General features: G+C 36.5%; 1 protein-coding gene across 1 annotated transcript in view; it reads left to right on the top strand.

The window, feature by feature from the left end:
- LOC125659860 (collagen alpha-2(IV) chain-like) overlaps nucleotides 1-25,544 on the top strand; it is a 50,504-nt gene extending 24,960 nt beyond the window's left edge. The window contains exons 15-40 of the mRNA XM_048891654.2: nucleotides 54-258; nucleotides 1,480-1,779; nucleotides 2,080-2,258; nucleotides 5,423-5,510; nucleotides 5,870-5,985; nucleotides 6,211-6,388; nucleotides 8,244-8,360; nucleotides 8,670-8,759; nucleotides 9,210-9,317; nucleotides 9,858-10,133; nucleotides 10,764-10,934; nucleotides 11,187-11,330; nucleotides 13,769-13,903; nucleotides 14,270-14,445; nucleotides 14,537-14,600; nucleotides 14,796-14,975; nucleotides 15,085-15,192; nucleotides 18,773-18,844; nucleotides 19,332-19,559; nucleotides 19,670-19,804; nucleotides 20,113-20,247; nucleotides 20,676-20,831; nucleotides 21,267-21,383; nucleotides 21,970-22,161; nucleotides 22,409-22,695; nucleotides 24,221-25,544. Of these exons, the coding sequence (XP_048747611.2) occupies nucleotides 54-258; nucleotides 1,480-1,779; nucleotides 2,080-2,258; nucleotides 5,423-5,510; nucleotides 5,870-5,985; nucleotides 6,211-6,388; nucleotides 8,244-8,360; nucleotides 8,670-8,759; nucleotides 9,210-9,317; nucleotides 9,858-10,133; nucleotides 10,764-10,934; nucleotides 11,187-11,330; nucleotides 13,769-13,903; nucleotides 14,270-14,445; nucleotides 14,537-14,600; nucleotides 14,796-14,975; nucleotides 15,085-15,192; nucleotides 18,773-18,844; nucleotides 19,332-19,559; nucleotides 19,670-19,804; nucleotides 20,113-20,247; nucleotides 20,676-20,831; nucleotides 21,267-21,383; nucleotides 21,970-22,161; nucleotides 22,409-22,695; nucleotides 24,221-24,487 (4,224 nt within the window). The 3' untranslated portion in view covers nucleotides 24,488-25,544. The remainder of the gene's footprint in view (nucleotides 1-53; nucleotides 259-1,479; nucleotides 1,780-2,079; nucleotides 2,259-5,422; nucleotides 5,511-5,869; nucleotides 5,986-6,210; nucleotides 6,389-8,243; nucleotides 8,361-8,669; nucleotides 8,760-9,209; nucleotides 9,318-9,857; nucleotides 10,134-10,763; nucleotides 10,935-11,186; nucleotides 11,331-13,768; nucleotides 13,904-14,269; nucleotides 14,446-14,536; nucleotides 14,601-14,795; nucleotides 14,976-15,084; nucleotides 15,193-18,772; nucleotides 18,845-19,331; nucleotides 19,560-19,669; nucleotides 19,805-20,112; nucleotides 20,248-20,675; nucleotides 20,832-21,266; nucleotides 21,384-21,969; nucleotides 22,162-22,408; nucleotides 22,696-24,220) is intronic.
- Nucleotides 25,545-26,725: the final 1,181 nt, after the last annotated feature.

The raw sequence follows: 26,725 nt of genomic DNA, 5'->3' as shown, positions 1-26,725 counted from the left end.
CTTTGTATGCAGCTGAACATTGCAGCTCATGGTCCTCTTGTTTTCATAAACAGGGAGAGGGCGGAGATGGCCCAGAAGGACAGAAGGGAGAGCGTGGTCCATCAGGAGAAAGGGGATACCCTGGTTTAGATGGACTTATGGGATTGCCAGGTCCTCCTGGAAGAACAGGACCTCTTGGAGGGCCCGGCACACAGGGACTGCCTGGCCCAGAAGGCCCACCTGGACTCAAAGGAGACAAAGGAGATAAAGGAAATGCTGGTAATAAACAAATCTAGATTTTAATGTCCAGATAGGCAAAGTGGAAAAGAGATTTTTGATGGAAAGAGAAAGGCACCACTATGTATCTAGATTCTAACATCTGGGCAGGTGGGGTGGATGAGAAATTTTTTGGAAAGGGAAAGGCATCACCTGCATATAATGTATATGTCTCTCAACTGATTCAATATGCATTGAAGAGCTTGTTCTACATATAATCAGTTTTATATCAAAGCAGGCTACTGACGAATAAGTTAATGTTTTAGGAGTTTCATCAGACTTGTTCAAAGTCAGCTTTTTGCAAATTGTATGGTTGTTATAGTGAAATGATTTATGTAACAAAACAGCCTGTCATTGGGTCAAATGGTGTCTGACGTGTTTCATACCACTTTTCACACTGATTTTGACTATGAATTATTCTGTTTACTTGATCAAGATATAGGGCTTACGTTGGGGTGACTGGACCACAGGGGATGCTTACTCCTCTTAGGCACTTGATCCCACCTCTGGTCTATGTTTGCCCTACTCATAATTTTGTATTCTTTATAGGAGATTGATCTCTGTTTGATTTTTTTTGCCTTTTCTTGTATCCAGATTATTACATCTGTGCAGACAATGTGATGAATGGGAGAGTTTAAGGGGGGATAAAGAAAGGAGAAAGGCACCACCTTGTATCCATATTATAGCATCTAGGCATTAGTGTCTGGGAAGACAAGGTTGATGAGAAATTTTTATCGGAGGTAGGGGAGGCACCACCTTGTCTCCATGATATAGCATCAGGGTTGGCAGGGTGGAGAAGAGATTTAAGGAAAGAAAATAGGCACCACCTTGTCTTTTTGTAAAGTGCATGCACTAATGAGTTAATTGAAGTTAATCATTATGAATAAACAGTATTTAAATCTATAAGGGATGAGGAAGTGTTGTTAAGAGCTCTAATATGACAGGGACTGACAGTAGAATAATGATATATGTTTATAACATTTGCATTTTTCTCCTCAAATTCATAAGTGGTCAAATAAAATTTTGGAGCATTTTTATTGAAGTACTAAAAACCTTAGAAAGAGAGGATAAATTTAGAGACATTTTTAAAGGAATTAAATACACGTACATACTGCTTTTAAAATGATGGAATCTTGAAACATATCCAAAGAATTCCCCAGTAATATGCAATTAGATTACACAGTAATAATGCAGCCAACCTCTGTTTCCTTTTCTTATATCAAGGTTTACCTGGAATTGATGGCTTAGCTGGTCAACCTGGATTTCTTGGTGAGAAAGGTGACCCAGGTCTGAAAGGAAATCCTGGGTTATCAATTCCTGGACTTAAAGGAGGTGATGGTGTTCCTGGCCGAGATGGATTACCTGGACGAAAGGGAGAGACTGGATTTAGGGGACTTCCTGGTATTCCAGGAAATTCCACAAGAGGGCGCCCTGGACGTCCTGGACCCAAAGGAAGTAAAGGAAATTCTGGATTCCCTGGTCTAAGTGGACGTGATGGTCTCCCAGGTCTTCCTGGAGATAAAGGCAAGTTTACAATTCAAACTTCAGCTTCAAAATCGAGTAAAGTTGACAGAAACATTATTACCATTGGCTTTATCTTTAAACTATAAAAGGTACAGCTTTCATATTTTGGTACAAAAATTATTGATTTGAACTTAACCTTGATGTTTGACTCAATCAGTGTACCAATCATGTAAGTGTTAAATCTTGGCACATACTTATAACCTTGAGAGTAGAAGTGTTCTGGTAATAATTTTGCAACCTTTTGGTATGTTCTTCAGTCTACTTGGGTATTAACTTGTCCATTGTGTTTGCTCGATGCAGGTGACAGAGGAGGTTCCTGTAGAGATTGTTTACCTGGGTTAAAGGGAGAAAAGGGGACCCCCGGCCGTCCTGGCAGTGCTGGTATCCCTGGTGAAATTGGTCGCACTGGATCCAAAGGTGACCCAGGAGGAAGAGGAGATGATGGTGTCCCTGGATTTAGCGGTCAGAGAGGAGAACGGGTAAGGTCAACCATAATATGAATTTGTCTGATAAATGGAGGACAGTTCTTAAAAAAACCCAGGGATATCTGAAATTGATCATCGTGTCTACAAATCTAGCACAGAAATTGACTACATTGTAGTGTTTCAGGACAGCACTTTGCTCTCTGACACTTTTTTGTATAAAACTTTTTCAACACTCTTCAAACAAGTCTGCATTAAAACTTTTAGAACAGACAGAAATGAAGTGAAGGTAATTGAAGGGAAAAAAATTTGTTAACAAATCAGTTGACATAATAAAGTATGTGAAACTTAGAAGACTATTTATAAATATTTTGTTTCTGAAAATCTTCCAAATTACAGAAAAACACGGTTATAGTGAATGTCCAGGGCCAGTGGAATACAGTTGTTGTAACCAAAATTCATTTATCCAACATTATTTTCATCATTTTTCTATCATTATAGAGAATAAATATTTTGCAAGAAGTGTGTTCATTATGAAGCATGTTTTACTGTTAAAATGCTTTATTGAGAAGTGGTGTTGTATGTATGCGTGAGATTGAAAAAGATCATTTTAAAATCATTCATCTTTGAATTAATAATGAAATATGGCAAACTACATATTTTTAGGTCACCTGAGTAAACTCAGGTGATCTATTGCAATTGGTTGTCGTCCGTTGTTGTTAATCGTGCGTTAACAATTGAACATTTTTAACTTCTTCTTAATAACTACCAGTCCAATTCTTTTCAAATTTGGTATGAAGCATCATTGGGACAAGGGGGACATACATTGTAAATTTCAGACTCCAGCACCCCTGGGGCCCTAGGGGCGGGGCAAAAACTGTCCAACATTGACCAATTTTCAAAAATCTTCTTCTCAAGAACCACACACATGTAAGAAAAACTAAATGCATGGTGATGTAGAGCAGGAAGACCTCTACCAAAATTGTAAATTTCATGATCCCTGGGGTAGGGGTTCTGACCCCAGGGCGGGCCCAAACTTGTTATATAGTGTTTATGTGTAAAACACTTACATAACATTTTCTTTAGTGCTTTTGATACTAAATTGAAACTAAATGGATAGAGCAGGTAGTCTTTTACCAAAATTGTAAATTTGATTTTCCCCAGAGTAAGGGTTTTGACCCCAGGGTATGGCCAAACTTAGTATATAGTATTTATGTGTTAGTTTGCTGATACTGTATAAAATCTAAATGCATACTTAGAAGTAGCAGAAAATGTACAAAAATTTAATGGTGAATTTCACAACCCAGGGTTATGACTTTAGGACGAGTCCAAATTAGTCATATATTTTTATGTTTTAATGTTAATACACCTATTATTTAAAGCCTTTCATCAGTGTATGCATTTTTGAGGTCAGTGAAGTTTTAAGAACACATCTTGTTTTATACTGTTGCTGAACATTAGAATTTACCTTAGAATGGGAATTGTTTTCTAGATTTCATAGCCCATGGAAGTAGTGATACTTTTTCACTAGTATTCAGGTGACCGATAAGGCCTGTGGGCCTCTTGTTGAAAATCTTATATACATCTCTTGCATAGTATTAATTTTTGGTGCTGGTCCACCAACTCATTGATCACCTCATATGTGTCAATTTATTTACTTCTTAATTTTTAAGCCCCCTGAGTAAACTCAGGTGGCCAGAGTATTGCAAATGGTTGTTGTGCGTTGTGCGTCATGTGTTAACAATTGAACATTTTTAACTTCTTCTTGATAATAACTACCATTTAAATTCTTTTCAAATTTAGTATGAAGCATCTTTAGGACAAGGGGGACATAAATTGTAAATTTCAGGACTCCTGCACCCCTGGGGCCTTAAGGGTGGGGCAAAAACTGCCAAAATATGACCAATTCTCAAAAATCTTCTCTAGAACCCCACATGTATAAGAAAAAGTAAATGCATATAGTGATGTTAGGCCTCTACCAAATTTGTAAATTTCATGATCCCCGGGGTAGTGGTTCTGACTCAAGGGTGGGCCCAAACTTGGTATGTAGTATTTATGTGTAAAACATTTAAGACATCTTCTTTAATGCTATTGATACTAAATTGAAATTAAATTGATATCTAGAATGAGCAGGTAGTCATTTACCAAAATTGTAAATTTGATGATCCCAGGGGTCGGGGTTTTGGTATCAGAGTGGGGCCAAAATGGTTTGTGATTAAATGTGTTAACAATTGAACATTTTTAACTTTTTTCTTGATAATTATATACCATTCCAATTCTTTTCAAATTAATGGTTTGAAGCATCTTTAGGACAAGGCTGACATAAATTGTAAATTTCAGGACTCCTGCACCCCTGGGTCTTAGGAACAGGGCAAAAACTGCCAAAAATGTACCAATTTTCAAAACTTTTGTTCTCTAGCCACACATGCATATGTAAGAAAAACTAAATGCATAGTGATGTAGAGCAGGAAGGCCTCTACCAAAATCCCTGAGGTAGAGGTTCTAACTACAGGGTGGGACCAAACTTGTAATATATAGCTTATACATGTATGTTAAATATAATGTCTTCTTTAATGCTATTGATACTAAATTGAAACTAAATGGATATTTAGAAGGAGTAAGTAGTCCGGATTTACCAAACTTGTAAGTTTGATGATCCTAGTGGGTATGGGTTTAGTTCCAGATTGGAGCCAAATTATTATAGTGATTATTGTCTTTATCATTTGAAAGATTTCTTGAAGTTTGCTGATATGACGTAAAAACTAAATGCATTTTTAGGAAAAGTAGAAAAGGATGATTGTACCAAAATTGTGAATTTTGCAACCCCAGGGTTTTGACGCTAGGACAGGTCAAAATTAGTCATTTAGCATTATAATGTTACATATATTATGTCAGTATAGGCTCCTTTTAAGGGCATTTAAGTTTTAAGCACATGTACATCTTGTTTTATGTGTACTTTGCTAAATATTAGAATTTAGCTGAGATATTCAGAACAGGAAATTTTTTAGTAGCCCTTCGAACTAGTTATACTTTTAACTAATACTCAGGTGACCAATAAGGCCTGTGGGCCTCTTGTCTAAATTCCTCGCTGTTACTGTATTTTTCTTTAAAGAAATCTGCATTTCTGTTATTCTGACTAAGCCCTTAGACAGTTTAATTATACATGCACTTTGTGCATATATCATGTGTTTGTCTGTTTGCTGACCTGTCCATCATTTTAGGGTCAACCTGGTCTACCTGGTGGAAGTGGCTTCAAGGGAAATAAGGGAGAGCCGTACATATTGGAGCTAGACACAATTTCAGACATGTGTAAGTAGCTCAGCTTTGCAAGATATTGAAAAGCAGTGTATTTAGTCTTGAGTGTGATAGGAACCAATGAAGAACTATGTAAGCAGATTTTTTTTTATATCAATAGTACAACTGTGAGGTAGGAACCAATGTATTCTTTTCTAAATGCTCAATTTTGAAATACATTGTGTATTTTTCAGACTTATACTTATATGAAGTGAATTTCAAATAAACTCATTAAAACTTGACTACAAAACTCAGTACTACAACAAAAAAATATATGAGACTAATTTTGTAAGTTTTGACCTATATCTTATGATGGAGAGCAAACAGGAACTGTCGGTGTATTCTGTCTCTATCCCTCATTTATCTATGTTAAGGCAGGAAAGGAGAGCCGGGACAACCAGGACCCGCTGGGGAGCAGGGTTTGGCTGGAGTGCAGGGTCCTCAAGGTCCCCGTGGACCAGATGGAGTACCTGGATTACGCGGAAGTAAAGTAAGTAATGAAATCACACAACACAGGTCAAATTCTGTAATGAAATCACACAACACAGGTCAAATTCTGTAATGAAATCACACAACACAGGTCAAATTCTGTAATGAAATCACACAACACAGGTCAAATTCTGAGGACTTGTTCTATTTCATGCTGGTAAGATTTAGGGAGCATTAGGCATATTGTTTTTGGTTTGTCTTTTGAACTCTTTGATCTTTATCTAAGGGAGACAGAGGAAGAGATGGAAACGATGGAATACCTGGTCAATCTGGACTGCCTGGACTTAAAGGAGACAAAGGTGTACCTGGCTATGGTGTTCCAGGTCTGTCTGGAGAGAGAGGTCTGCCTGGAGAAAATGGACTTCCAGGAGCAAATGGCATGAAAGGAGAAAGGGGAATACCAGGTATATCATTGATGAAGAAAGATTTCACCCAGTACTAGTCATGTTATTGTTTTACACAGAGAACACTGATCAAGTTACTGTTTATATGTAATTACATAGATACATAATGTAACACTAGTTGAATATATAAAGGTCACTGACAGAGGTTGTGCTGAAAGTTCTGGACAGGCATGGTTTTATACGCAGCTAGCTCAGTTAAGGCTATCCGAGAAAAATCACAGTGCTAGTGGTATAAATGTACCTCTGTGCATTTCACACCATATGACCACTTTTATTCAAAGATTATCGTGATGTTTCATTGCTAAAAAATGTTCATAAAAAGAATTCCATAACCTCAATTTATATTGATTTGAAAATTTAATGCATGGGGGTTTAGTTAACATTATATGCAGAGGGACGATGGTGGAGACATTTTGTTCTGAACTTGGGGTGTCTCTTACATGTATATTAAGACTTGCAAGAAGTTACACAATTGTCTGAAACACAGAAAGATTCCCAGAACATTAATAAATAAGTATTACAAGACTGCTAGGGGATTCGAAAAGGGGGAAAAGCCAGGTAAGAAAGAAAGGGTAAAGAATTCTATAAGAATGTGAGTAACGTATAGACAGATATAACATGTTCCTAACTTTAAATCTGATAATTAAAAAACATATTCTTTTGGATTGAGTTTTTGTACATGAACAATAGTACTTTTGTTAGTATTATAGCAATTTTACTTATAATATTATTCACTTGAGAATATCATTTTGTAATACAGGTGACTCGACGGCTCGAACTTCGATCTCTCGAAGTGAAATCATGGTCCCGATTTTTTTCTCTATATAACAAAGCAAATTTACCATCGATCTCTCGAACGTCCGATCTCTCGAAGTGAAGTTGGGTCCCGTAAAACACATTTCATTGTTTTTCACTCTCGATCTCTCAGAGTGGTGGTAGCGTATACCCACCGTTACTCAGGTGTGTAATAATTTCCGCTTGGGCCTTACCTGGATTTTGTTGAATGCCGGAGGGGTAATTAGGTGTTTACATCGCTGAAACATCGATGGTGCTTCTTTGTGGAGGTGACACACTTGAGTATTAATTGGCTAATTGGTCAGTTTACACCTTGCACTGGGGTTTTGAGTCCGGATGATTAAAATTATATATAATCCGACTATGAATAAAATCTAGAATTTGTTTTGACGTGACAATGAGAGAGTAGTTTTATACATAATTTAGAGATCTACAGACGGTTAAATTTCTTGAGTTTGTTCTTTGTATAAAGTTACTCTAAAACATCGTTTTACTCATTCGTTAGAATTTTTGTTTTGGGTAAAGCGACAATATAACATTGTGCTCAGCTGTTTAGTTTTCGATAGTAAAGCGTCATTGGAACTTAGTTTTGTATGCCTATCTAAGCATGATCATATGATCTTGTTGGTATACATTTCCGGTTACTGTAAAATCTGAACCATACCGGCGGACCTTCAATTTCCGAATTTCGAACTTTCAATTTCTTGAAGTTTTATCAAGGTCCCTTGAACTTTGAGTTATCGAATGTCACCTGTATTATATTCCAATGTTAAAGAATATGACACTGCCAATGTTATGGCCTTATAGGATCTCTGACATCAAAAGGTACTCTGGATGTGCATATGTGTAAAATGATGCCATAGTGAAATTCTATTTTTACTAAAGGATTTTTCAAGTAATTGCACTGAAATTTCTTAGGTAAAAATCAAAAGCACAATGCAAGTTACACACCCTGTAATTAGCATGCATGAAGCACTATAATTAACTATAAAAGACATGCATATCTATAATAAACTTTTGGGACAACACTTGTAGTGTATTATGCGCATTTCATCCACAGGAGAGACGATTGACATAAATGTGGATCTTCTGAAGGGTACGAAGGGCGAGGCTGGATTCCCAGGCAACCCTGGAATTCCGGGGAGAGATGGCTTACCTGGACTGAAGGGTGACAGCGGTAAGGCTTTACATGTTGTGCCAGAGGTCCTGGGTTCGATTCTCAGCACAAACATATACTTTTCTTATACACATATATACATATTTAGGACCATATTCAGTAGATTCAAATTATGCTTGATTTTAATGTTCATGACAGGTGCATTGGATTGATCCATGTGACACTTAATTGGCTTCATTTTATTGTGAATGGCAGGTGCCCCAAGTAAATCCAAGTGTATACTCATTTGATTTGATTTTATTGTTGGTGACCACTACCCCCAGTAAATCCAGAGGTAGATAACTAAATTCATCTTATTCTTTGTAATAGGTAATTCAGGGTTACCTGGAATGGACGGTTTGCCTGGAATGAAGGGAGAACGGGGCTTTGATGGAATACCTGGAGACGCTGGCCCAAGAGGTACATGTAACCATAACTTCAACATTGAAACTGTTTGAAATTAGAAAAGGATTCAGGGTCCTTGGAAGGTCAACTGATTTACTGCAGAATTTATTTATTTAAAAAACCCAACTTGTACAAACATAAACAATGCAACTCATGATTATGATGTTTAAGCATTGATACATTAACATTTGGAATATCCAGAATCTATACAGTCAACTCCACTTGTATTGAAATCACGTATATTGAATTAAAAAATAACCCCCCTCCCCAATAACATTATTTAGTTTTGATATGGGTTATACTGAACTTTGCATATAATGAACAAGTCATGTTGGTCCCCAGAATTTCAATATATCTAGACTATAGGCTGTGTAATAACAGAAAGTTTAAAATAAAGCTCACAATTTGGTTCATAGTACTCTGGAGGGTTAAGCAGACTTAAATGACCCTTTGGTTGGTTTGCAGGACTTCCGGGGGCAAGAGGTGAAAGGGGTGCAGATGGACCTCCAGGACAGCCTGGATTTGATGGCAGACCTGGTGAATCAGGACCACAAGGCTTACCTGGAATAAAAGGTGAGCAAATGTTCAGGTTCACAGAAAGCCTCATGGTTCAGGTATCCTGATTGGTGAGCAGCCAGACATTCTAGTACGTGTGAACCAGTGTCCTGATACAAGTTCTGGTAAACGTAGAAATGAGCAGGTGTTCTGGTACACTTAGAACTGAGTAAATGTTCTGGTACACTGAAAAGTGAGGAGTTCAAGTACACTGAAAATGAGCAGGAGTTGAGGTACACTAAAATGAGCAGGAGTTCGTGTAAACTGAGAGGTGAGCAGGAGTTGAGGTACACTAAAAATGAGCAGGAGTTGAGGTACACTAAAATGAGCAGGAGTTGAGGTAAACTGAGAAGTGAGCAGGAGTTCTGGTGAATTGAAAGGTGAACAGACATTCAGATATACATGTATGCAAGATCCTTTGGTCACTTTGTCAAATAAAATATTGAAAAATTTAAGTCTAATCCTTTTATGGATTATTTTTTTATAAAACCAGTTAATGCTCTTAATTGTTAGTATAAGTGATTGGGTATGAAACAACACCATATTAAATGATTGTAGGTGAGTCAGGCCTTCCTGGAAGAGATGGACTTTCAACACGTGGTGAGAAAGGAGATGCTGGACTGCCTGGACTTAATGGACCTCGTGGTCAGCCTGGGTTCCCTGGAACAGACGGACAACCTGGACAAGATGGACTTCCAGGAATGAAGGGTGATAGTGGTCCATCTGGACTTCCCGGACTTCCAGGTTCCGCTGGACAAAAGGGAGAACCGGGACAAATTGGACCAGAAGGAACGAGAGGTTTATCCGGAGAGGATGGTCGACCTGGCGTACCAGGTAATAGGGCAAAGTTAATTAAAATAAATCAAAATATATGTATTGCAATAAAATGATAATTATATTTAGATCTATAAATTTTGTGAATTAGAAAATATTCAGATAAATAAATATCATATAAGTGGAAAGGTTAGCAAGACACAAATTTAGTCCCATAAAAATAAGTATACACATTAAGACACAAATTTAGTGGTTTTTCCCATAAAAATGAGTATATATATTTAATGAGAGCTAATTTTCGCAACTTTAAAATTCCTGGAAAGATACATGTAACTATTACATCCGATATATAATAAATTGTTAGCGATATTCAATTTTAGCAATCTCAACACTCTCGCTAATATGCCAAAATTAAATCCTCTCGAAAAATTCTGCTTATATAGTATGTAGTGTTATTTTTACATTGCATTTAAGGAGGAATAACACATCGTCATAATGGCTCACTTCCTTTTGAAACGTGAATAAAAATATATCGTACATTTTACCCACTTTCCATCCATATCAGATTTCTTTGGTGTGTCTTTCCTCCTTAATCTATCCACTGTATATGGCCACAATAACGAAAAAGTCAAACTCCATATTAGATGTAGAATATTCAATTCTAACCTCATTGCTGTCTCCCCTCACCAGGACTGGTTGGTGCAAAAGGAGATGCAGGTCTTCCCGGAATAAAGGGGCTGTCTGGCTTTCCCGGGGAGAGGGGTGAGGCAGGTGTTGCAGGCCGACCAGGTGCACCAGGTTTAGATGGACCCCAGGGACCCCCAGGTTTACCTGGAGAGAGGGGACGTGATGGAGCTCCAGGTGAAATGCTAGTTCAGTCACAGTTGAACAGAAAAATGAAAAGTCTTTACAGATTGAATTTTTTATCCACATATTGATATAATCACTGAGTTGTCATTTAGATGATTAAATTTTATATGGAAAGTATAGCAAACTGATAGATATTTATAGCATTTTGTCTTCCATACGTAGTAATACCTATTGTTACAATGTCTTATTCTGCCATTAAAAGATTCTTTGAAGTGTATATTACCAAAGTTTATATTTTTGCAGGTACCAAAGGAGAGACTGGATTTGTTGGAATTCCAGGTGAGCCAGGACGGGATGGAAATCCCGGACTGCCTGGACTACAAGGAATGAAGGGTGATAGGGGTTTCCCAGGAATTCCCGGCGAGCAAGGTCGAAACGGAGAACCAGGTAACAGCTTTTTGTGGTATAAATATTCTTCATCAAACAATTCAATATGAGCAAGTTTCTTATGGAAATAAGTAGGCAGTATTGATATTAAATCCATCTTAAAGAACATATCTCATGTTTTCAAAATATACAATATTACATGCATTTCGTCTTCTTTATGCTTATAGTATTTAATTCTAATAGTTCGTTTGCCGAAATTTTGCGATAATTAACCACAATACAGACTTAAATCTAAGCCCCGATTTCAAAGAGTCAAGTTAATTAGGTACATGTAGGTAGTCACGTGGTACAGTGACGTCACATGCGCCCTTCGGATTGTGAAAGTACTGCGAGATATTATTAAAAACTCAACTTTTAGGGGCTTAATTTATTTACCATGGGCAACATTTAAATCGATGTTGACAAATTGTCCGAGTTTCATTTGTGTTCGCCACCAGTGCACACATGTAAGTTAACGATGTAAATACCCAAAATATAGCGAATAAAACGTATATGAAATTGGCAATATTAATGTTTATATGTCTACAAACTGTTTGGTGATGTTATTCCTTTATACATCTGTAATTGGTGCTGTTTTTCTAAAATAAACAGTGCAATCATTATTTATTTTTGGATTAGACAAATTATGATACGTTAAATTGTTGACAACTAGGCCCTATGCCAAGCTATTGTCACGTGTGCATTTCCGAAAGAAAGAAAAAGACAAAGTTGCACACACATCAATAAAACTATTCAAATTTAAAGTGGTAATCACATTATTTTATTTTGATAAAGCAATCTTATTACTATTTTTGAATTGTGATCTGCACGTCTTTAGGAAGTACGAAGTGGGAGCACAGCGTTATAGCCTACTGATGCACTCAAGATGCTATGAGTTCAATAAGGAAATAATTTTATAATTCAATTTAAAGTTAGGAAATACAATATTCTATTATTTGTATAATTAAAGGTTAAATTATTTTGCATCTTTATTTATTATTATTATTTATTTTTTTGTAAATCTACCAGTTGGTAGAAGTTACATTGTATCGTCGATATATGTTGTTACAAGGTGAAGGTCAGTTGATCCGAGTGTGTATTGAAGAGCAAAATAGAATGTATGCTATAGGCCTACCAGTGCTTATAGCTTCGATATATCCATTTTCTCGCAGTTTATCAGGGTCTCTGTCCAAGCGGTGTTTGAAAAAGTGACTGTGTTTTTTTAAAGGTAAAGTTCTTGCTCCAACAAAAAAATTATCCACGTCTTTTTTCTCGTACCTTCCTTCGAAAAATTGAAAAATACTCAGTCTAAATCCTTTCTACCGACAACTAGTACACCTGAGCACGGCACAAAACATCTTAATGCATTATTATTTACAAGCCGTTAACGTGATAATTGGATTTTTGTCGATTATATCTACCAATCTGTTTATGAAATGGCTAATAGATGTTTTCAAACCCGAGGGCGCATATGACGTCACACATAATGGCGCGTAAACTAGCGAAAGAAAATATGCATATCGCAAGATTTGAATTTCATCGCTTTCAAACTCGAAAACTACGCAAAATATTTCATTCAAAACACATTTAAATTTTACTGTAACCTTAAAGGACACAACGCAATGTTTCTAAACTTTTTCATTTCTTCAGCAAAATTAACTCTTTTTATGCCTAAAGTAGTTTTAGGCATAAAAAGAGTTAATTTTGCTGAAAAAATGAAAAAGTTTAGAAACATTGCGTTGTGTCCTTTAAGGTTATAGTAAATCACTCAGTGTTTCATTTAAATGGCTTAAAGCAGGGCTTGTTAACAAAGCTGGCTTTTCAAGTATTTTTCACGGCAAGAAATAGGGGATTATTTTCTAAACTGGATTAGCTATCAAAGACGGCTAATTTTCTGGGTTTCAGAGTATCTGTGTATGCTGGAAAAGTCCAGATAATCTTTAATGAAATTCAGCAACTGCACCATTCCATTTTGTTAATTTTATGAAATAGTAACACAATAAATATTATCAGTATTGAAGCAATGTTGAGAAGATATAATTGTTCTTTGAATACTTTAAGTGATATCGCTCATTTAAATAAATAAAGATGTCGCCAATTCCGAATGAAGAGGTGACATTACCTATTCGATCGGGTAATGTCATCCTGTTTAATAGGTGATGTAATCCTATTCATTTTGAACATTTGAATTGGTAATAATAAGCAATAATATTATATGTACACTTAAAAAAGTAAAAAAAAAACTAATAAAGCTTAGATATAACCTGGAGTCAATTCAAAGATGTAAAAGATTGTAAACTTTTCGAGTTATCATCCGGAAACCAATTGTTGACGCCCGCCCGCATCACCAAACCAATAACCGAGTTCAACTTCATTGCAACTCGGCTAACAATAAAATTAGTTAAAACATGTACTTAAAAATATATACTGGTAAATATCTGAAATGTTTTGTATTTCAGGACAGAAAGGAGATCGTGGACCAAATGGCTTACCAGGACTGCAAGGTGTCCCAGGTGAGGATGGTTTACCTGGACCTAAAGGTGAATCCGGACGACCTGGATCTCCCGGGAACTCTGGATTACCAGGACAAGATGGTGAGTCAGAGGACAGTTATTGGTGACACTAGTTTATGCCAAAATAAAATTTTCTATAAGAAATTGAAAAAACATTTCTTTATATATATATATATATATATATATTAAGGTCTTGCAGTTGAAGTTCTGAGATAAGAATTAGAAAGCATTTTATTTTTTTTTTTATTTTTTTGAATTTTTTTGAAATAGTTTTTTTTTATGTGAATTGTCATCATTGTAGTGCAGTTAGAAACCAACAATTGTTTTAAACACTGAAAACAAGTATAATCATAAAGATGTGTTGTATAGGTATCCTTTATACATGTAAAGAAACCCAGTAGAAGGCTTTTTAGATATAAGTATTGAGCAGAACATTCGTTTTTACAGGACTCCCTGGACTGAATGGCATGAAGGGTGAGCAGGGACTTCCCGGAGTGGGAATCCCCGGGGAGTCGGGTATCCCTGGAGAAAGAGGTCGTGATGGATCACCAGGATTACCAGGAATGAAGGGAGATCCCGGGCAGCAAGGGCTCCCAGGATTCCCCGGAATGAAAGGAGAGAGGGTAAGGTCAAAATATGTTAGCTACTGTGAAACATGAAATTTATCGAATATCGAGGCGATCATTTTCTGACAGTGTATATGGTCTCTTTCAGGGTTTCCGAGGACAACCGGGACAGTCTGGTCGCCCTGGTGATGATGGACTTCCTGGCATGAAAGGTAGCTACATGTACCATCAAAATTTTTTTTACATGTTTTTGTTCCACTGTTTCACTTCAGTTGCAGATCGTGATAAACCATGTGTTACTATACATAGATCCTGATGATGTGAAGTTTGAAACTTTAGAAATATATGCTTATTCCTATATAGTAACAAAATTTTAATGTTGTACATGTTGCATTTCTGATTCTCAGGTAATCCTGGTCTGAATGGCATCCCTGGAAGAGCCGGAATAAAGGGAGACTCTGGCCTTAACGGAATTCCAGGTCGTGATGGACAAAAGGGTGAACCGGGATTAACAGGAACACCAGGTGAAAGGGGACAAACCGGTCTGAAAGGTGAAAGAGGTCTGAACGGCTTGCCTGGGACACCTGGTATGTACACATGAAATGAGAAAATCAAACCATAAGTTGTTACTTTTCAAAAGTTATTGATGGGTGCATTCCGTACATGTGAAAAATGAATTTTCTATGCCATTTGAAGGCGTGTCTGGTTTCCCTGGAGCCAAAGGTGATCGAGGGCGGGATGGACTGAATGGTCTCCCTGGAGCCAAAGGAGATGCTGGACTTCCAGGAAGAGATGGATTACCTGGTAAAGAAAAAAGTTCTCACCTGTATTTTTCTGTTTGCATATTCTTCCTTCCCCAACGTTCACCAATGTCCCTGCAATAGACTTCTACTAATATTTTATTGAACAAAGTATTAATTGCTAATTGTAGTAATGGGGACAATCTGACAATTAAACATTTTACCAGTGCTGAATTTATATAAATTGAAAAAGGTTTCTTTTGTAATAAATCAAAAGGTCCAGCTTTGATGAACATTTGATTTCATGGATCAACTCAACAACAAAATTCATTGAAAATTGGTGTTCAACAAATAATGTTGAAATCACAGTATGTGCTCCTCATGTCACTAAATTACCTGAAATGCTCATTAATACAAAGTTGGTTTTTTTATACCGCAAGCAACGAAGTTGCAGAGGGTATAATGTTTTTGACCCATCCATCATTCTGTCAGTCAGTCCATCAGTCCCTTTTTGTCAGCAGAACTCCTCTGAGACCGCTCAACAGAATTTCGTGAAACTTTGTCGTTAATAAGGACACACTGTGTAGATGTGCATATTCCCAAGAAATTCTGATTCATGATATTTTAGCTCTTCTGAGCTGAAGGCTCAAAGAGCTAACCATATGGCCATATGTCTGGTGTGCGGTGTGCGTCAACTTTTTGGAAAAAGGGCTATATCTCAAGAACCCCTTGGCCAATTTTTGTCAAATTTGTCACAGGGTATCCTTGGCCCAAGGGCTTTCATTTTTACTAAAACTAGGGTTGTGACCCTTTAAAAAGGGGAGATAATTAGGAAAATGCAAACAAAAGTAGTGGTTGCTAAAAAATCTTCTTCTCAAGAACCACTGACCAAATTATCACCAAACTTATGCATAAGGATGAGGATAGGTTGTAGATAAAAACTTGTTCAAGGCATCATCCTGGGGCAAAGGGTGTGGTCTCAAGGTCACTTCAAAGTTGACCTTAAATTTTGTTTTGTTAAAACTTTGATATTTTGCTTAGTATAAGGACTAGGATCATAAAATTTTGTCAGTTGATGCATCTTAGGACCTAATATCATGTTGTCTCAAAAGTAAGTCATGGTGACCTACTTTTTGAATTTCGCAGGTAATTATTATTAAATGGATTTTGATGCATATCTTGGACACTTTTAAGCCTATGATCATCAAAAGTTGCCAGTTGATGGATCATGGGACCTTGAATTACGTCATGTGAAAAGTATGTCACCGTGACCTACTTTCTGAATTTTATGGCTAATCATTTATGAATACATTTTAGGTTGTTATTTCAGATACTGAGAGGTTTAGAATCATCAAACCTTGTAAGTTGATGCGTCTAGAGGCCTCGAAACATATTTATAATAAAAAAAAAGTAGGTCACAGTGACCTACTTTTTGAATTTTGCAGACATTCAAATTTCACATTTTAGATGCATATTTTGGACACTATGAAAGCTAGGATCATCAAACTTTGTCAGTTGATGCATCTTGAGTCTTCATAGTTTGTTGACCAAAAAGTAGGTCACCATGACCTGCTTTTAGAATTTGACAGCTATATTTTAATATTTCAGATACTATTTGACTTACAATTATCAAACTTTGTCAGTTGATGCATATTGAGTCTTCAGAGTGTGTTGACTAAAAAGTAGGTCACCGTGACCTATTTTTGGATTTTGACGGCTGTATTTGAATATTTCAGATACTATTTGACTTACAATCATCAAACTTTGTCAGTTGATGGGTCTTGAGTCTTCAGAGTGTGTCGACCAAAAAGTAGGTCACTGTGACCTACTTTTGGAATTTGACGTTTATATCTGAATATTTCAGATACTATTTGACTTCAATTATCAAACTTTGTCAGTTGATGCATCTTGAGTCTTTGGAGTGTGTCGACCAAAAAGTAGGTCACTGTGGCCTTCTTTTGGAATTTGACGGCTATATTTGAATACTATTTGACTTGTCAGTTGATGCATCTTGAGTCTTCAGTGTGTCGACCAAAAGTAGGTCACCGTGACCTACTTTTGGACAGTTACATTTAAATTTTCAGGTACTATTTGACTTAACATCATCAAACTTTGTTAATTGATGAATCTTGGTTAGTGAGAATTTTTACCTGTTCTACAATGTATCAGAAGAGCGATTCTAAGCCCATGGGCCTCTTGTTTCTGGGAGTTATGCCCCTTTTTTGAACTTAGAATTTTGAGTCTGTCTGTCTTGTTCTTGCAGTAATGCATAGCATTACCATTCATTATGTGAGGCATTGTCAAGCAATGTTGGAGCGTGGGGTATGTGAGCCTACTCACTTTTTCTTTCATCACTTCTTCATTTGAGAGAATGAAAAATGTTACAGGTTTGCATACAATGGAGCATTGTAAATCTAGATGATTTTGTTCCTGGTAAAGTTGTCCTGATGATTAAAGCATGTAATTAGATAATGCACCAAACATTGCTTCCTAAAGAATGAAGCATTTGATTGAATAATGTGTCAAATGCTGGTACTTGATGAATCATGAGTTATAACCTGGTATTTGTACTTTCCAAAATATTGAAGTTCGGAGCAAGAGGAAGATATGCCATGTGACATTGAAATGATTAATACAATAATTAGTGAGATAAAGTGTTGACACATTCATTTGAAAAATATTAAGGAATGTCACAAAAATTCCGACTAGCATCTTTAATATTATACCAAATATGTCACCCATCATCAAATTTGAGGATGACATATTTTGCGAACAATGACCAATTAATACTAATACTTACTTAGTCCTCTTCGTACCGATTGGAACATAAGGCCCGCACTGCTACTCTCCATCGTGGTTTGGCTTGGGCTGTTCTCTTGACAATGATTGATTATAACAGCATCAAAGTGATTAACTATAGACTTGTACATCATGACACAGTTTCATTGTGACATCCTACAGTGTTGGACCGAGGTACATGTACATTTCAAGTACTACACTTCTTTTTCTCTGACAGCCTAATCAAACCTGCAGAAACCAACTGTAGTTGTTTAAATGAATCAGCAGGAATACATTAAATAAATCGGCAATATTACATTAAATGAATCGGCAGTATTACGTTAAATGAATCGGCAGTATTACGTTAAATGAATCGGCAGTATTACATTAAAGGTAATATACAGATTGTTGTTTAAATGAATCAGCAGTATTACGTTAAATGAATTGGCAGTACTACATGAAATGAATCGGCAGTATTTCATTAAATGAATTGGCAGTATTACATGAAATGAATCGGTAGTATTACATGAAATGAATTGGCAGTATTACGTTAAATGAATCGGCAGTATTACGTTAAATGAATTAATAATTGACAGTATTACATTAAGGCCAGGTGTTATACAGATTGTTGACATGAAAATGTTTAAAAGTTAAGAAAAGCTCATTGCTATTGACATCTTTGAAATGCAGCAGAACTGTTCAATCTGACAAAATAAAACTCACTCCCCTTTTTACCAAATTTTGGCAGCTAATGTACTTTATTTGGTAAATATTGTTATTATTTTGTGTTCTTTTGTACAAGTGGTTTGAAATTGGATGTCACCTCAGTAAATTTATTTTAACCAGGTGAGATAATATTTTGATAGGTGAGAAAGGAGAAAATGGTTTCCCTGGACCTGAAGGAAGAGAGGGCCTGCCTGGAATGAAAGGAGAACGAGGTCAGTATCAACTTACAGCTGTGTTCTTAGAGAAGTGAATTTCATCTAGTGTCATTGTTAGAAAACTTTAAAGAAACATGCGTATTTAATGTTCATGGCGGTATAGTGAATTTGCTATTATGACGATCTTAGGAGATTTGTTTGAACTGTGTGTTTTGTTATGTGCATGCAGAAGTAAAGATTCCCTGCTTTTACCATAAAATTGAGATATAATGAATAAAGCATATCACGAAATAAGACATTAAGACTGTTAATTGTCAGAATCAGACTCACTGAATGGGGTCCAGAACTAGGGTAAAGCAACTTGTATATGGTATAAATGTTTCATATTTTTATAATGATTAATGAGGAAACAAAATAAGAATCCTAAGAAGGTTCCTTTTCATTTGTAGCACAGTGATTCTTACATGAATTTCTTCACTGTATCTTTGTTCACTTTCTCCAAAGAATGTATGTTGTAATATATATTTGGGTCATTCTATTTCAGGACCTGAAGGACCACTAGGAGGAAAAGGCGAACCGGGTCGTTCCATAACAGGAATCAAGGGAGAACCAGGCATACCAGGAGAACAAGGTCGGGATGGATTTCCGGGAATGAAGGGGGATGGTGGTTTACCTGGACAACCGGGATTACCGGGAATGAAAGGTGATACAGGAGTGGGATTCCCTGGTGCAAAGGGTGAAAGGGGAGTGCCAGGCTTAAATGGAATCCCAGGTAAGCACAATTTGTTTTAAATGTTATTTGCAATTGTTTGAAAAAATTAGGTTAAAACACTGCATTATGTTATAGTTTTTAATTTTTATTTTTTTTACCCCTTCTGCCAGGTGAGCAGGGATCGACAGGAATCCCAGGAGAGCCTGGGCAGCCAGGATTCCCAGGCATCAAGGGAGGAGTTGGAGACAGAGGCGTGCCTGGTCTTCCAGGACTTAAAGGTCTGCCTGGTCCCCAAGGACCCCCAGGTATGAACATAAAAGGACTTAAACATTAATATCTACAGGAATTACTTATAACAAAGGAAGAGATAGAATATAAGAGGAAATTTAATCTAGATACATGCACAATTAGAAATCTACTTGAAGCTTAGATAGTTCTTTTAGAAAAATGAGAAAATAATCATATTTTTGATGCTGAAAAAGTTACAACCAGAGTTTTCTCAATTCAATACTAAATGAATGGAATTTATAGAATATGCTCCATGGAGACTGAATTTGTAGTAAATTAAATTAATATAAGTCCTTCAGTTTATGATAGAGTTTTGATTTCTTAGGTGAAAGAGGTACCTCAGGATTACCTGGAATAAGTGGACAGAAGGGAGATCGTGGATTCCCAGGACAAGATGGATTAGAAGGAAGGAAAGGAGATGAAGGACAATCCGGTCTACCAGGATTGCCAGGAAATAAAGGTGAGCATGCTTGGATTGCCTGGAGTTTAAGGTGAGAGGTCATGTAATGAATTTTAGTCCTTTGATTGCCAGTGATTGGTGTGACATTAATATTAATAAATCACATGAGATGAAGCTGCCTAATAAATGACGTGTGTAGGTTAATTTATCTGCAGTGTTGCTTGTGTTGACACTAATGGACATCAATAAGTTATGCAAATACATGTAAATCAAAAGTGCAAAAAGTCGGGGTTTATAACACATCATAAGTCAGTAACAAGTAATACTATGGCTTCTACTTTTCTTTTTGTATTTAAAAATTCCTCTTTGGTTTAAGATTAAACATAAACTTCCAAAAGAATTGACAATACTACCATACTCTGTTTCAAACCTACACTCATATACATGTATATGTATAACATACTGGAAGAGATTCCTTCTACTTGCAGGAGATAAAGGTTTCCCAGGGTTCAAAGGAGAGCCAGGACCAGGGGCAATCATCAGACCAGATATGCGGATCAAGGGAGAACCGGGACAGACGGGAGATTCTGGATTCCCTGGAACACCCGGATTGACTGGCGAGAAGGGAAATCCAGGACAGAAAGGTATGTGATAATGGAAGGTACACAAATGTATTGTGGCAATCTCAGATTTCTGTTTTGAAAGCTTGTATCTTTTTATCTTTGATTTTGAAACACTTTATTCCATGAAAGATTTAGTTTATTTTTAAGTAATTTGGTACTGACTGGAAATCTTGCCAAATATTGTAACACATTTACGTTTATGAGTGTTTTAGTTCTGAATCTGTTCATTTTACAGAATTAGAGTATACATGTAAGAATTGTGAATAATACAATATGTGGTGTTTAATAAGTTACACAGTCTCCCATTTCTGATCATGGTGGCCTAAGGATTATACTGGTCAACAAATGAAGTACATGTACCACATTTGCATTTCCATTAGATTTTAGATTTGTGTTGTATTTATTAGTGTATTCCAGTTCAGTACAGAAGTATATGGAGTATTTTTTTAATTACAGGAGAACGCGGTTTCTCTGGCATTCCAGGAGAGAGAGGTATTCAGGGATTCCCTGGGATGAAGGGTGAATCGGGATTCCCAGGAGCACCGGGCACCCCTGGAGATGATGGTTTCCCAGGTAACAAAAGAGTCTGCTTTAAAAATCTTATTAGTACAGTGAAAACTATCTAATGTGGCACCTGAGCAATCCGTTTCACTTGTCATTCCGACCCATATTTTCATTCTCACTTTCATATTTTCATTGTTTTTAGGCTGTTTATTCTGACACACCATCTATTCCAACAAAAAGTTGTCTCCCCATGCATGTCAGATTAGACAGGTTTCACCATATAGCTTCAACAAATACAATATCTAAATATTTAGTTTAGAGAGATAGAAGAGGTCATCATATGCTTTTTTGTATTTTTTCTGTAAAAATCATGTATTTTGTAAATGGCAAAACAATTGTAGTTACTGTGATGTGATATTAGCAGTGTCAATGTTTTTAGAAGATATTGCATTGCCCTCAACATTCCACCTATAGATTAGAGAAACAAGAAATGATTAAATTTGCCTACCTTAATTTTTTAAAAATAATATCAGTTAAGATTTTGCTATATCTTCCATAAGTTTATTGGGGAAGGAATAATTAGTTTTAGGGAATTGGACTGGGGAGGGTGTCATTTTTACACATACTTAAAATAATTAAATGCTTTGACTTACAGGACCCCAAGGACCTACTGGAGATGCAGGATTCCCTGGACCCCCAGGGCGCACCCCACCCTCAGGCTTCCTGGTTGTCCGTCACAGCCAGAGTGAGACTGAACCTATCTGTCCAGACAACACTGCCCGTATCTGGTCCGGCTACAGTTTACTGTACATAGAAGGCAACGAGAGGTCTCACCATCAGGACTTGGGTAAATCAAGAGTAAAAAAAATAACATTGATACAATGACGTGTGATTTAAGTGGTGAATTTCTTATTTAAATCTTGAATGACTACAATTGTCCTCTGAAAATTATTTTGTATTCGTGATTTATTTGATATGATATGTAATACGAACAATTTTGTTCTGGCCAACATGAGAATATTCTCTATAAGGTTGATTATTTGTCAGCTACAGAGCTGGGTGAATAGTTCACTGTCCGTCTGCTTCCCTTGTAGGCTGGGCAGGATCCTGTATGCAGAGATTCAGTACAATGCCATTCCTCTTCTGTAACACCAACAATGTATGTAACTATGCCAGTCGTAACGACAAATCCTATTGGCTATCCACAAATGAGCCAATGCCTATGATGCCGGTGCGCGATCCAGAACTACGTCGCTACATCAGTCGCTGTGTCGTCTGTGATGCCCCTGCTAATGTCATCGCCCTCCACAGTCAGGAAATGTCCATCCCAGAGTGTCCAGTTGGATGGTCAGGCCTATGGATTGGATACAGTTTTGCAATGGTTAGTCCCTTTGTAGTTACTTTTTTTTATTCTAAAGATAAGATACATTTAATTGTACGGTACTTTATTATCCTGAGGTGGTGGTTAATCATACTTTTTGATATTTTTATTTTGTAATGATGCATCAAATTTTGAATTTAGTATTCATGTAAATTATTGTAAATGAAATTTTTTTCACTAGTCAGATTACACAAACTTGTAATGTTTGTCAGTTTTAAATATGCTTGAAATTTTCTTTTTCTGATCAACTATATGTCTTACGGTACATATTCACTAAAAACAAATCAACCTGCTCGTACATTGTATTTTGAAAAAATAGTGGGAGACACATTCAAATTTCTTTTTAATTTTGAATTTTGATTATTGTAAATATTTAGAATAGGATTGAAGATTTCTATACAAATTTAAAAGACATCCAAATTTTGGAGTTGTCTGCATTTTCCATTTATTTTACGTTCAAGAATGTTTTGATGGGTTTTTTTTACATTCCCATCTTTAGACAGGAAGGTATTATATGGTAACATTGTCTGTATGTCCTTCTGTCAGTTCAGGGTTTTCTGTTTCTATTGTCATTTTTCTTTACCATATCAATCTGAAATGTCTTGGGTAGTGTCTTTGTGGGTTTCTCCAGATTATGTTGCAAATCTTAATCCATTTCATCCTTCCTTGCAGGAGTTTTGGCCCTTGATTTTAAATTTAATGTCATATGGAGGACATGTAGTTTGTCCATCTAACTCCTCCCACAGTTTTCAACCGAAGACCTTTTTTTCAAGAGTGTTTGTATGGGTATTGAAGATGTGCATTTGGCAAGGATTTTGATTTTCTTGAATTGTTTTAGAAAATAACAGGTTGTTGAACTTAAGTCAATTTTGAGGAAACATTACAATATGGGTACATGATTTGTCCATCTAATATCCTCTCAGTTTTCAAGATATAAAGATTCAATGACCAGGTAATATATTGCTGACTTTCATTTATTCAAAAATTACAAAAGGAAGTATGTCACAGCTTGATGATGATCATTGATGTAAGGTTCTCTAACTTGTGGCATTTTTGCTATGTTTACTAACCAACATAGAAAAACAAACATGTAAATAAAAATATTTTTAGAAAATCTTTTTTAACAATCTTCTCAGGAATTGTAGGGATACATATTCAGTCAGTATGTAAGTATCCTCATGTAGTGTAGATTCTTGTTTGTTCACAAAATGAGACTGGGCTGGGTAACAACAGAGGTTTCAAGTTCTACATAAAAATACATAACAAAATTTTGTAAATTCTCCCCACGAAACACAGGCGAGCAATCCAGATCATGACCGCATGGACTTGGATGGATCCCAAATAGGGTTATCAAGTTTTATTGAAGGTGCAAGCTTTAGATGAGCAATGTGGCGATGATCCTCAAGTTTGGGTAAAATTGGCACCTACAGAATAGGCTTGTTAACATGTAAAATAGAAATGCTTTGGCCTGGTCCAAGTGATTTTGAGTGCCAGCTCTGTTTAAAATTTAACAATTATCTTTCAGCATACTGGTGCAGGGCCCAGTGGTGGTGGTCAGTCTCTGTCCAGCCCTGGCAGCTGTCTTGAAGACTTCAGAGCCACACCATTCATTGAGTGTAATGGCAGTGGGGGCACCTGCCATTTCTATGCCAACAAATATAGTTTCTGGTTAACCACCATCGACCAGCGCCAGAACGATTTTGCCACACCAGTTCAAGAAACTCTGAAAGCTGGCAACTTGAGGACAAGAGTTTCACGATGCCAAGTGTGTATGAAAACCACCAGGCCTTAATTGACACTTTAAATGTCTGTATTAATTTTCTATTTTTATTTTATGATGACATTTAATGAGCAGCTTTATTGTAACCTATTTTTGTGACCTATTTTTGAGGTTATTTTTAACTGTGCAATTGAGAAGACATGTTGTAGATATAACCAGCAATGGCAGACCGAAAAGTGCCTTATGTAGAATTCTATGCACCTGAGCCATATTTACTATGCAATGAATAGTTTTCTAATCATGTAACTTTGTACCTGTTTATTGTCTCTGATGTAAATGATTGCACTTCATTGGTGTCTTTGTGTGTATATATATACAAGAGGTTGTATGATGTCTGGTATTGTGTTTTGTTGCTTTTATGATATTAAAACAAATATGAATTGCCAATTAAGAAATAGCACAGGCATTTAAGTTAGAAAAAAATTAGATATTAAATTTGACAGTGTAGCAGTTGAAGATATTTTTACATGCCTGTTACTATTTCTTGTGCTTTGCTTGACTGAATATAAATAGTGATGATGTAATACTCAACTTGACAGGAACCTCTATATAAGTTTCTTTCTGCTCAGATAAAGGTATGAATGAAAACTGTGATGATAAAATGTTTCTTGTAAATTCATTGATGTAAATGCATTGATCACATCCTGTAGATATATCTATATATATGTATCATTCAAGACAATCATGATTCCATCTTTGATTCCCCAATGATTCTAGCCAATCAAAATATGTGTAACAAACTAAATGTCAAGGTTTTATTGACTACTCTTTGATAAAGAATTACAATGTTTATTTTGATTGGATGGTCATCATTGGGCTTGAATGAGTGGTTTTATTATGTAGATGAACAAATTTTATGAATGTTAGTGGGAATAACTGTAATGTTGCATACCATCTACATGAAAGTCTTTTAAACCTTGCAGATTAAATAATATAAAAATTCTAAAGACAACATTTTTTTTGGAATGACAAAATTGTTCAAATTTTTGCATATTTTACTTTCTTGCATATTTTAATGTTCATGGCATTACAGCTAAAAAAATATTTCGAAGTAAAGTTTTAAAATTTACTCAATTGGTTTTTTGTATAAGGTGAATCACTTCTCTATTAGATACTGAGAAGTATGGTCACCTGAATCACACGGAAGCTGACCTATTGCTATTGGTAAGTGTCCTTTGTTGTATAAACTTCTTCATGACCAGGGGCCTCCGTGGCCAAGTGGTTAGAGCATTGCGCTCAAAATCACCCAGCCTCTCACCTCTGATCGGCACGGGTTCGAATCTCGCTCACGCCGGTAAGTGAGAAAGTTTCGCAGTTTACTTTCGGAAGGTCGGTGGTCTCTTCCCAGGTACATTGTATCTGGGTTCTCTCTTCCACCAATAAAAAATGGGCGCCACCAGATAACTGAAAATTGTTGAGTGTGACGGAAAACAGCAAAACAATCGATCTTGATGACCATTTCAATTCTTTACTTTGGTATGCAGTATCTTTGAGAAAAGGAGAACATAAATTGTAAATTTCAGGACTCCTACAACATGGGGCCTTAATTAGGGGCAGAGCAAAAGGTAAAAAAAAAATTAGGATTAAAATGCAACTAGCTGAGAAGGGAAGTGAATGAAACCAATATTTACAGTGTGGACCAATCTACATGTCACACTAGAGGTGTATCACGTCACACTAGATGTGTATCATGTCACTAGAGGTGTACGCGTCACACTAGATGTGTATCATGTCACACTAGAGGTATACACGTCACACTAGATGTGCATCACGTCACACTAGAGGTGTTGCTGTGTTTGTCAGTGACATACCTAGCAGCCTGCCTATTTTGTTTATGTGTACAGTAAAGAACGGGTCCCACATAAATCAGGGATACAATAGGTGGATCCAGGAATTTGTGAAAAGGGGGTCTAACACTTGATCTTTTACGTACATTTCACATCCTCCACCCCTACCCCTTTTACCCTTTTGCTGATGTACGTAACATCTTGGGGAGATCGCAAGACAGTCGTTTACACATGAAAATGTTTCCAAATTTTTATTTACTACTTGTTTCCCAAGTTATAGTCATTCTAATCTCCATACTCAGACCTTATTTCGCAATCGGAAAAAAGAAGCTGATCTAAAGGTTACTCGCAATAGGGTGGGGGTCTGGGGACCGCCTAGGCCCCCAGAAGCTCTGGGGGCAAATGTTGCAAATTCCTACATTCTGAGCATTTCCTGGCACCTCTTCTTGACTTTCAAATTTTC

This window comes from Ostrea edulis, chromosome 9 (assembly GCF_947568905.1).
Source record: "Ostrea edulis chromosome 9, xbOstEdul1.1, whole genome shotgun sequence".
NCBI classification, from domain to species: Eukaryota; Metazoa; Mollusca; class Bivalvia; order Ostreida; family Ostreidae; genus Ostrea; species Ostrea edulis.
This window is presented reverse-complemented; position numbering and strand designations above follow the sequence as displayed.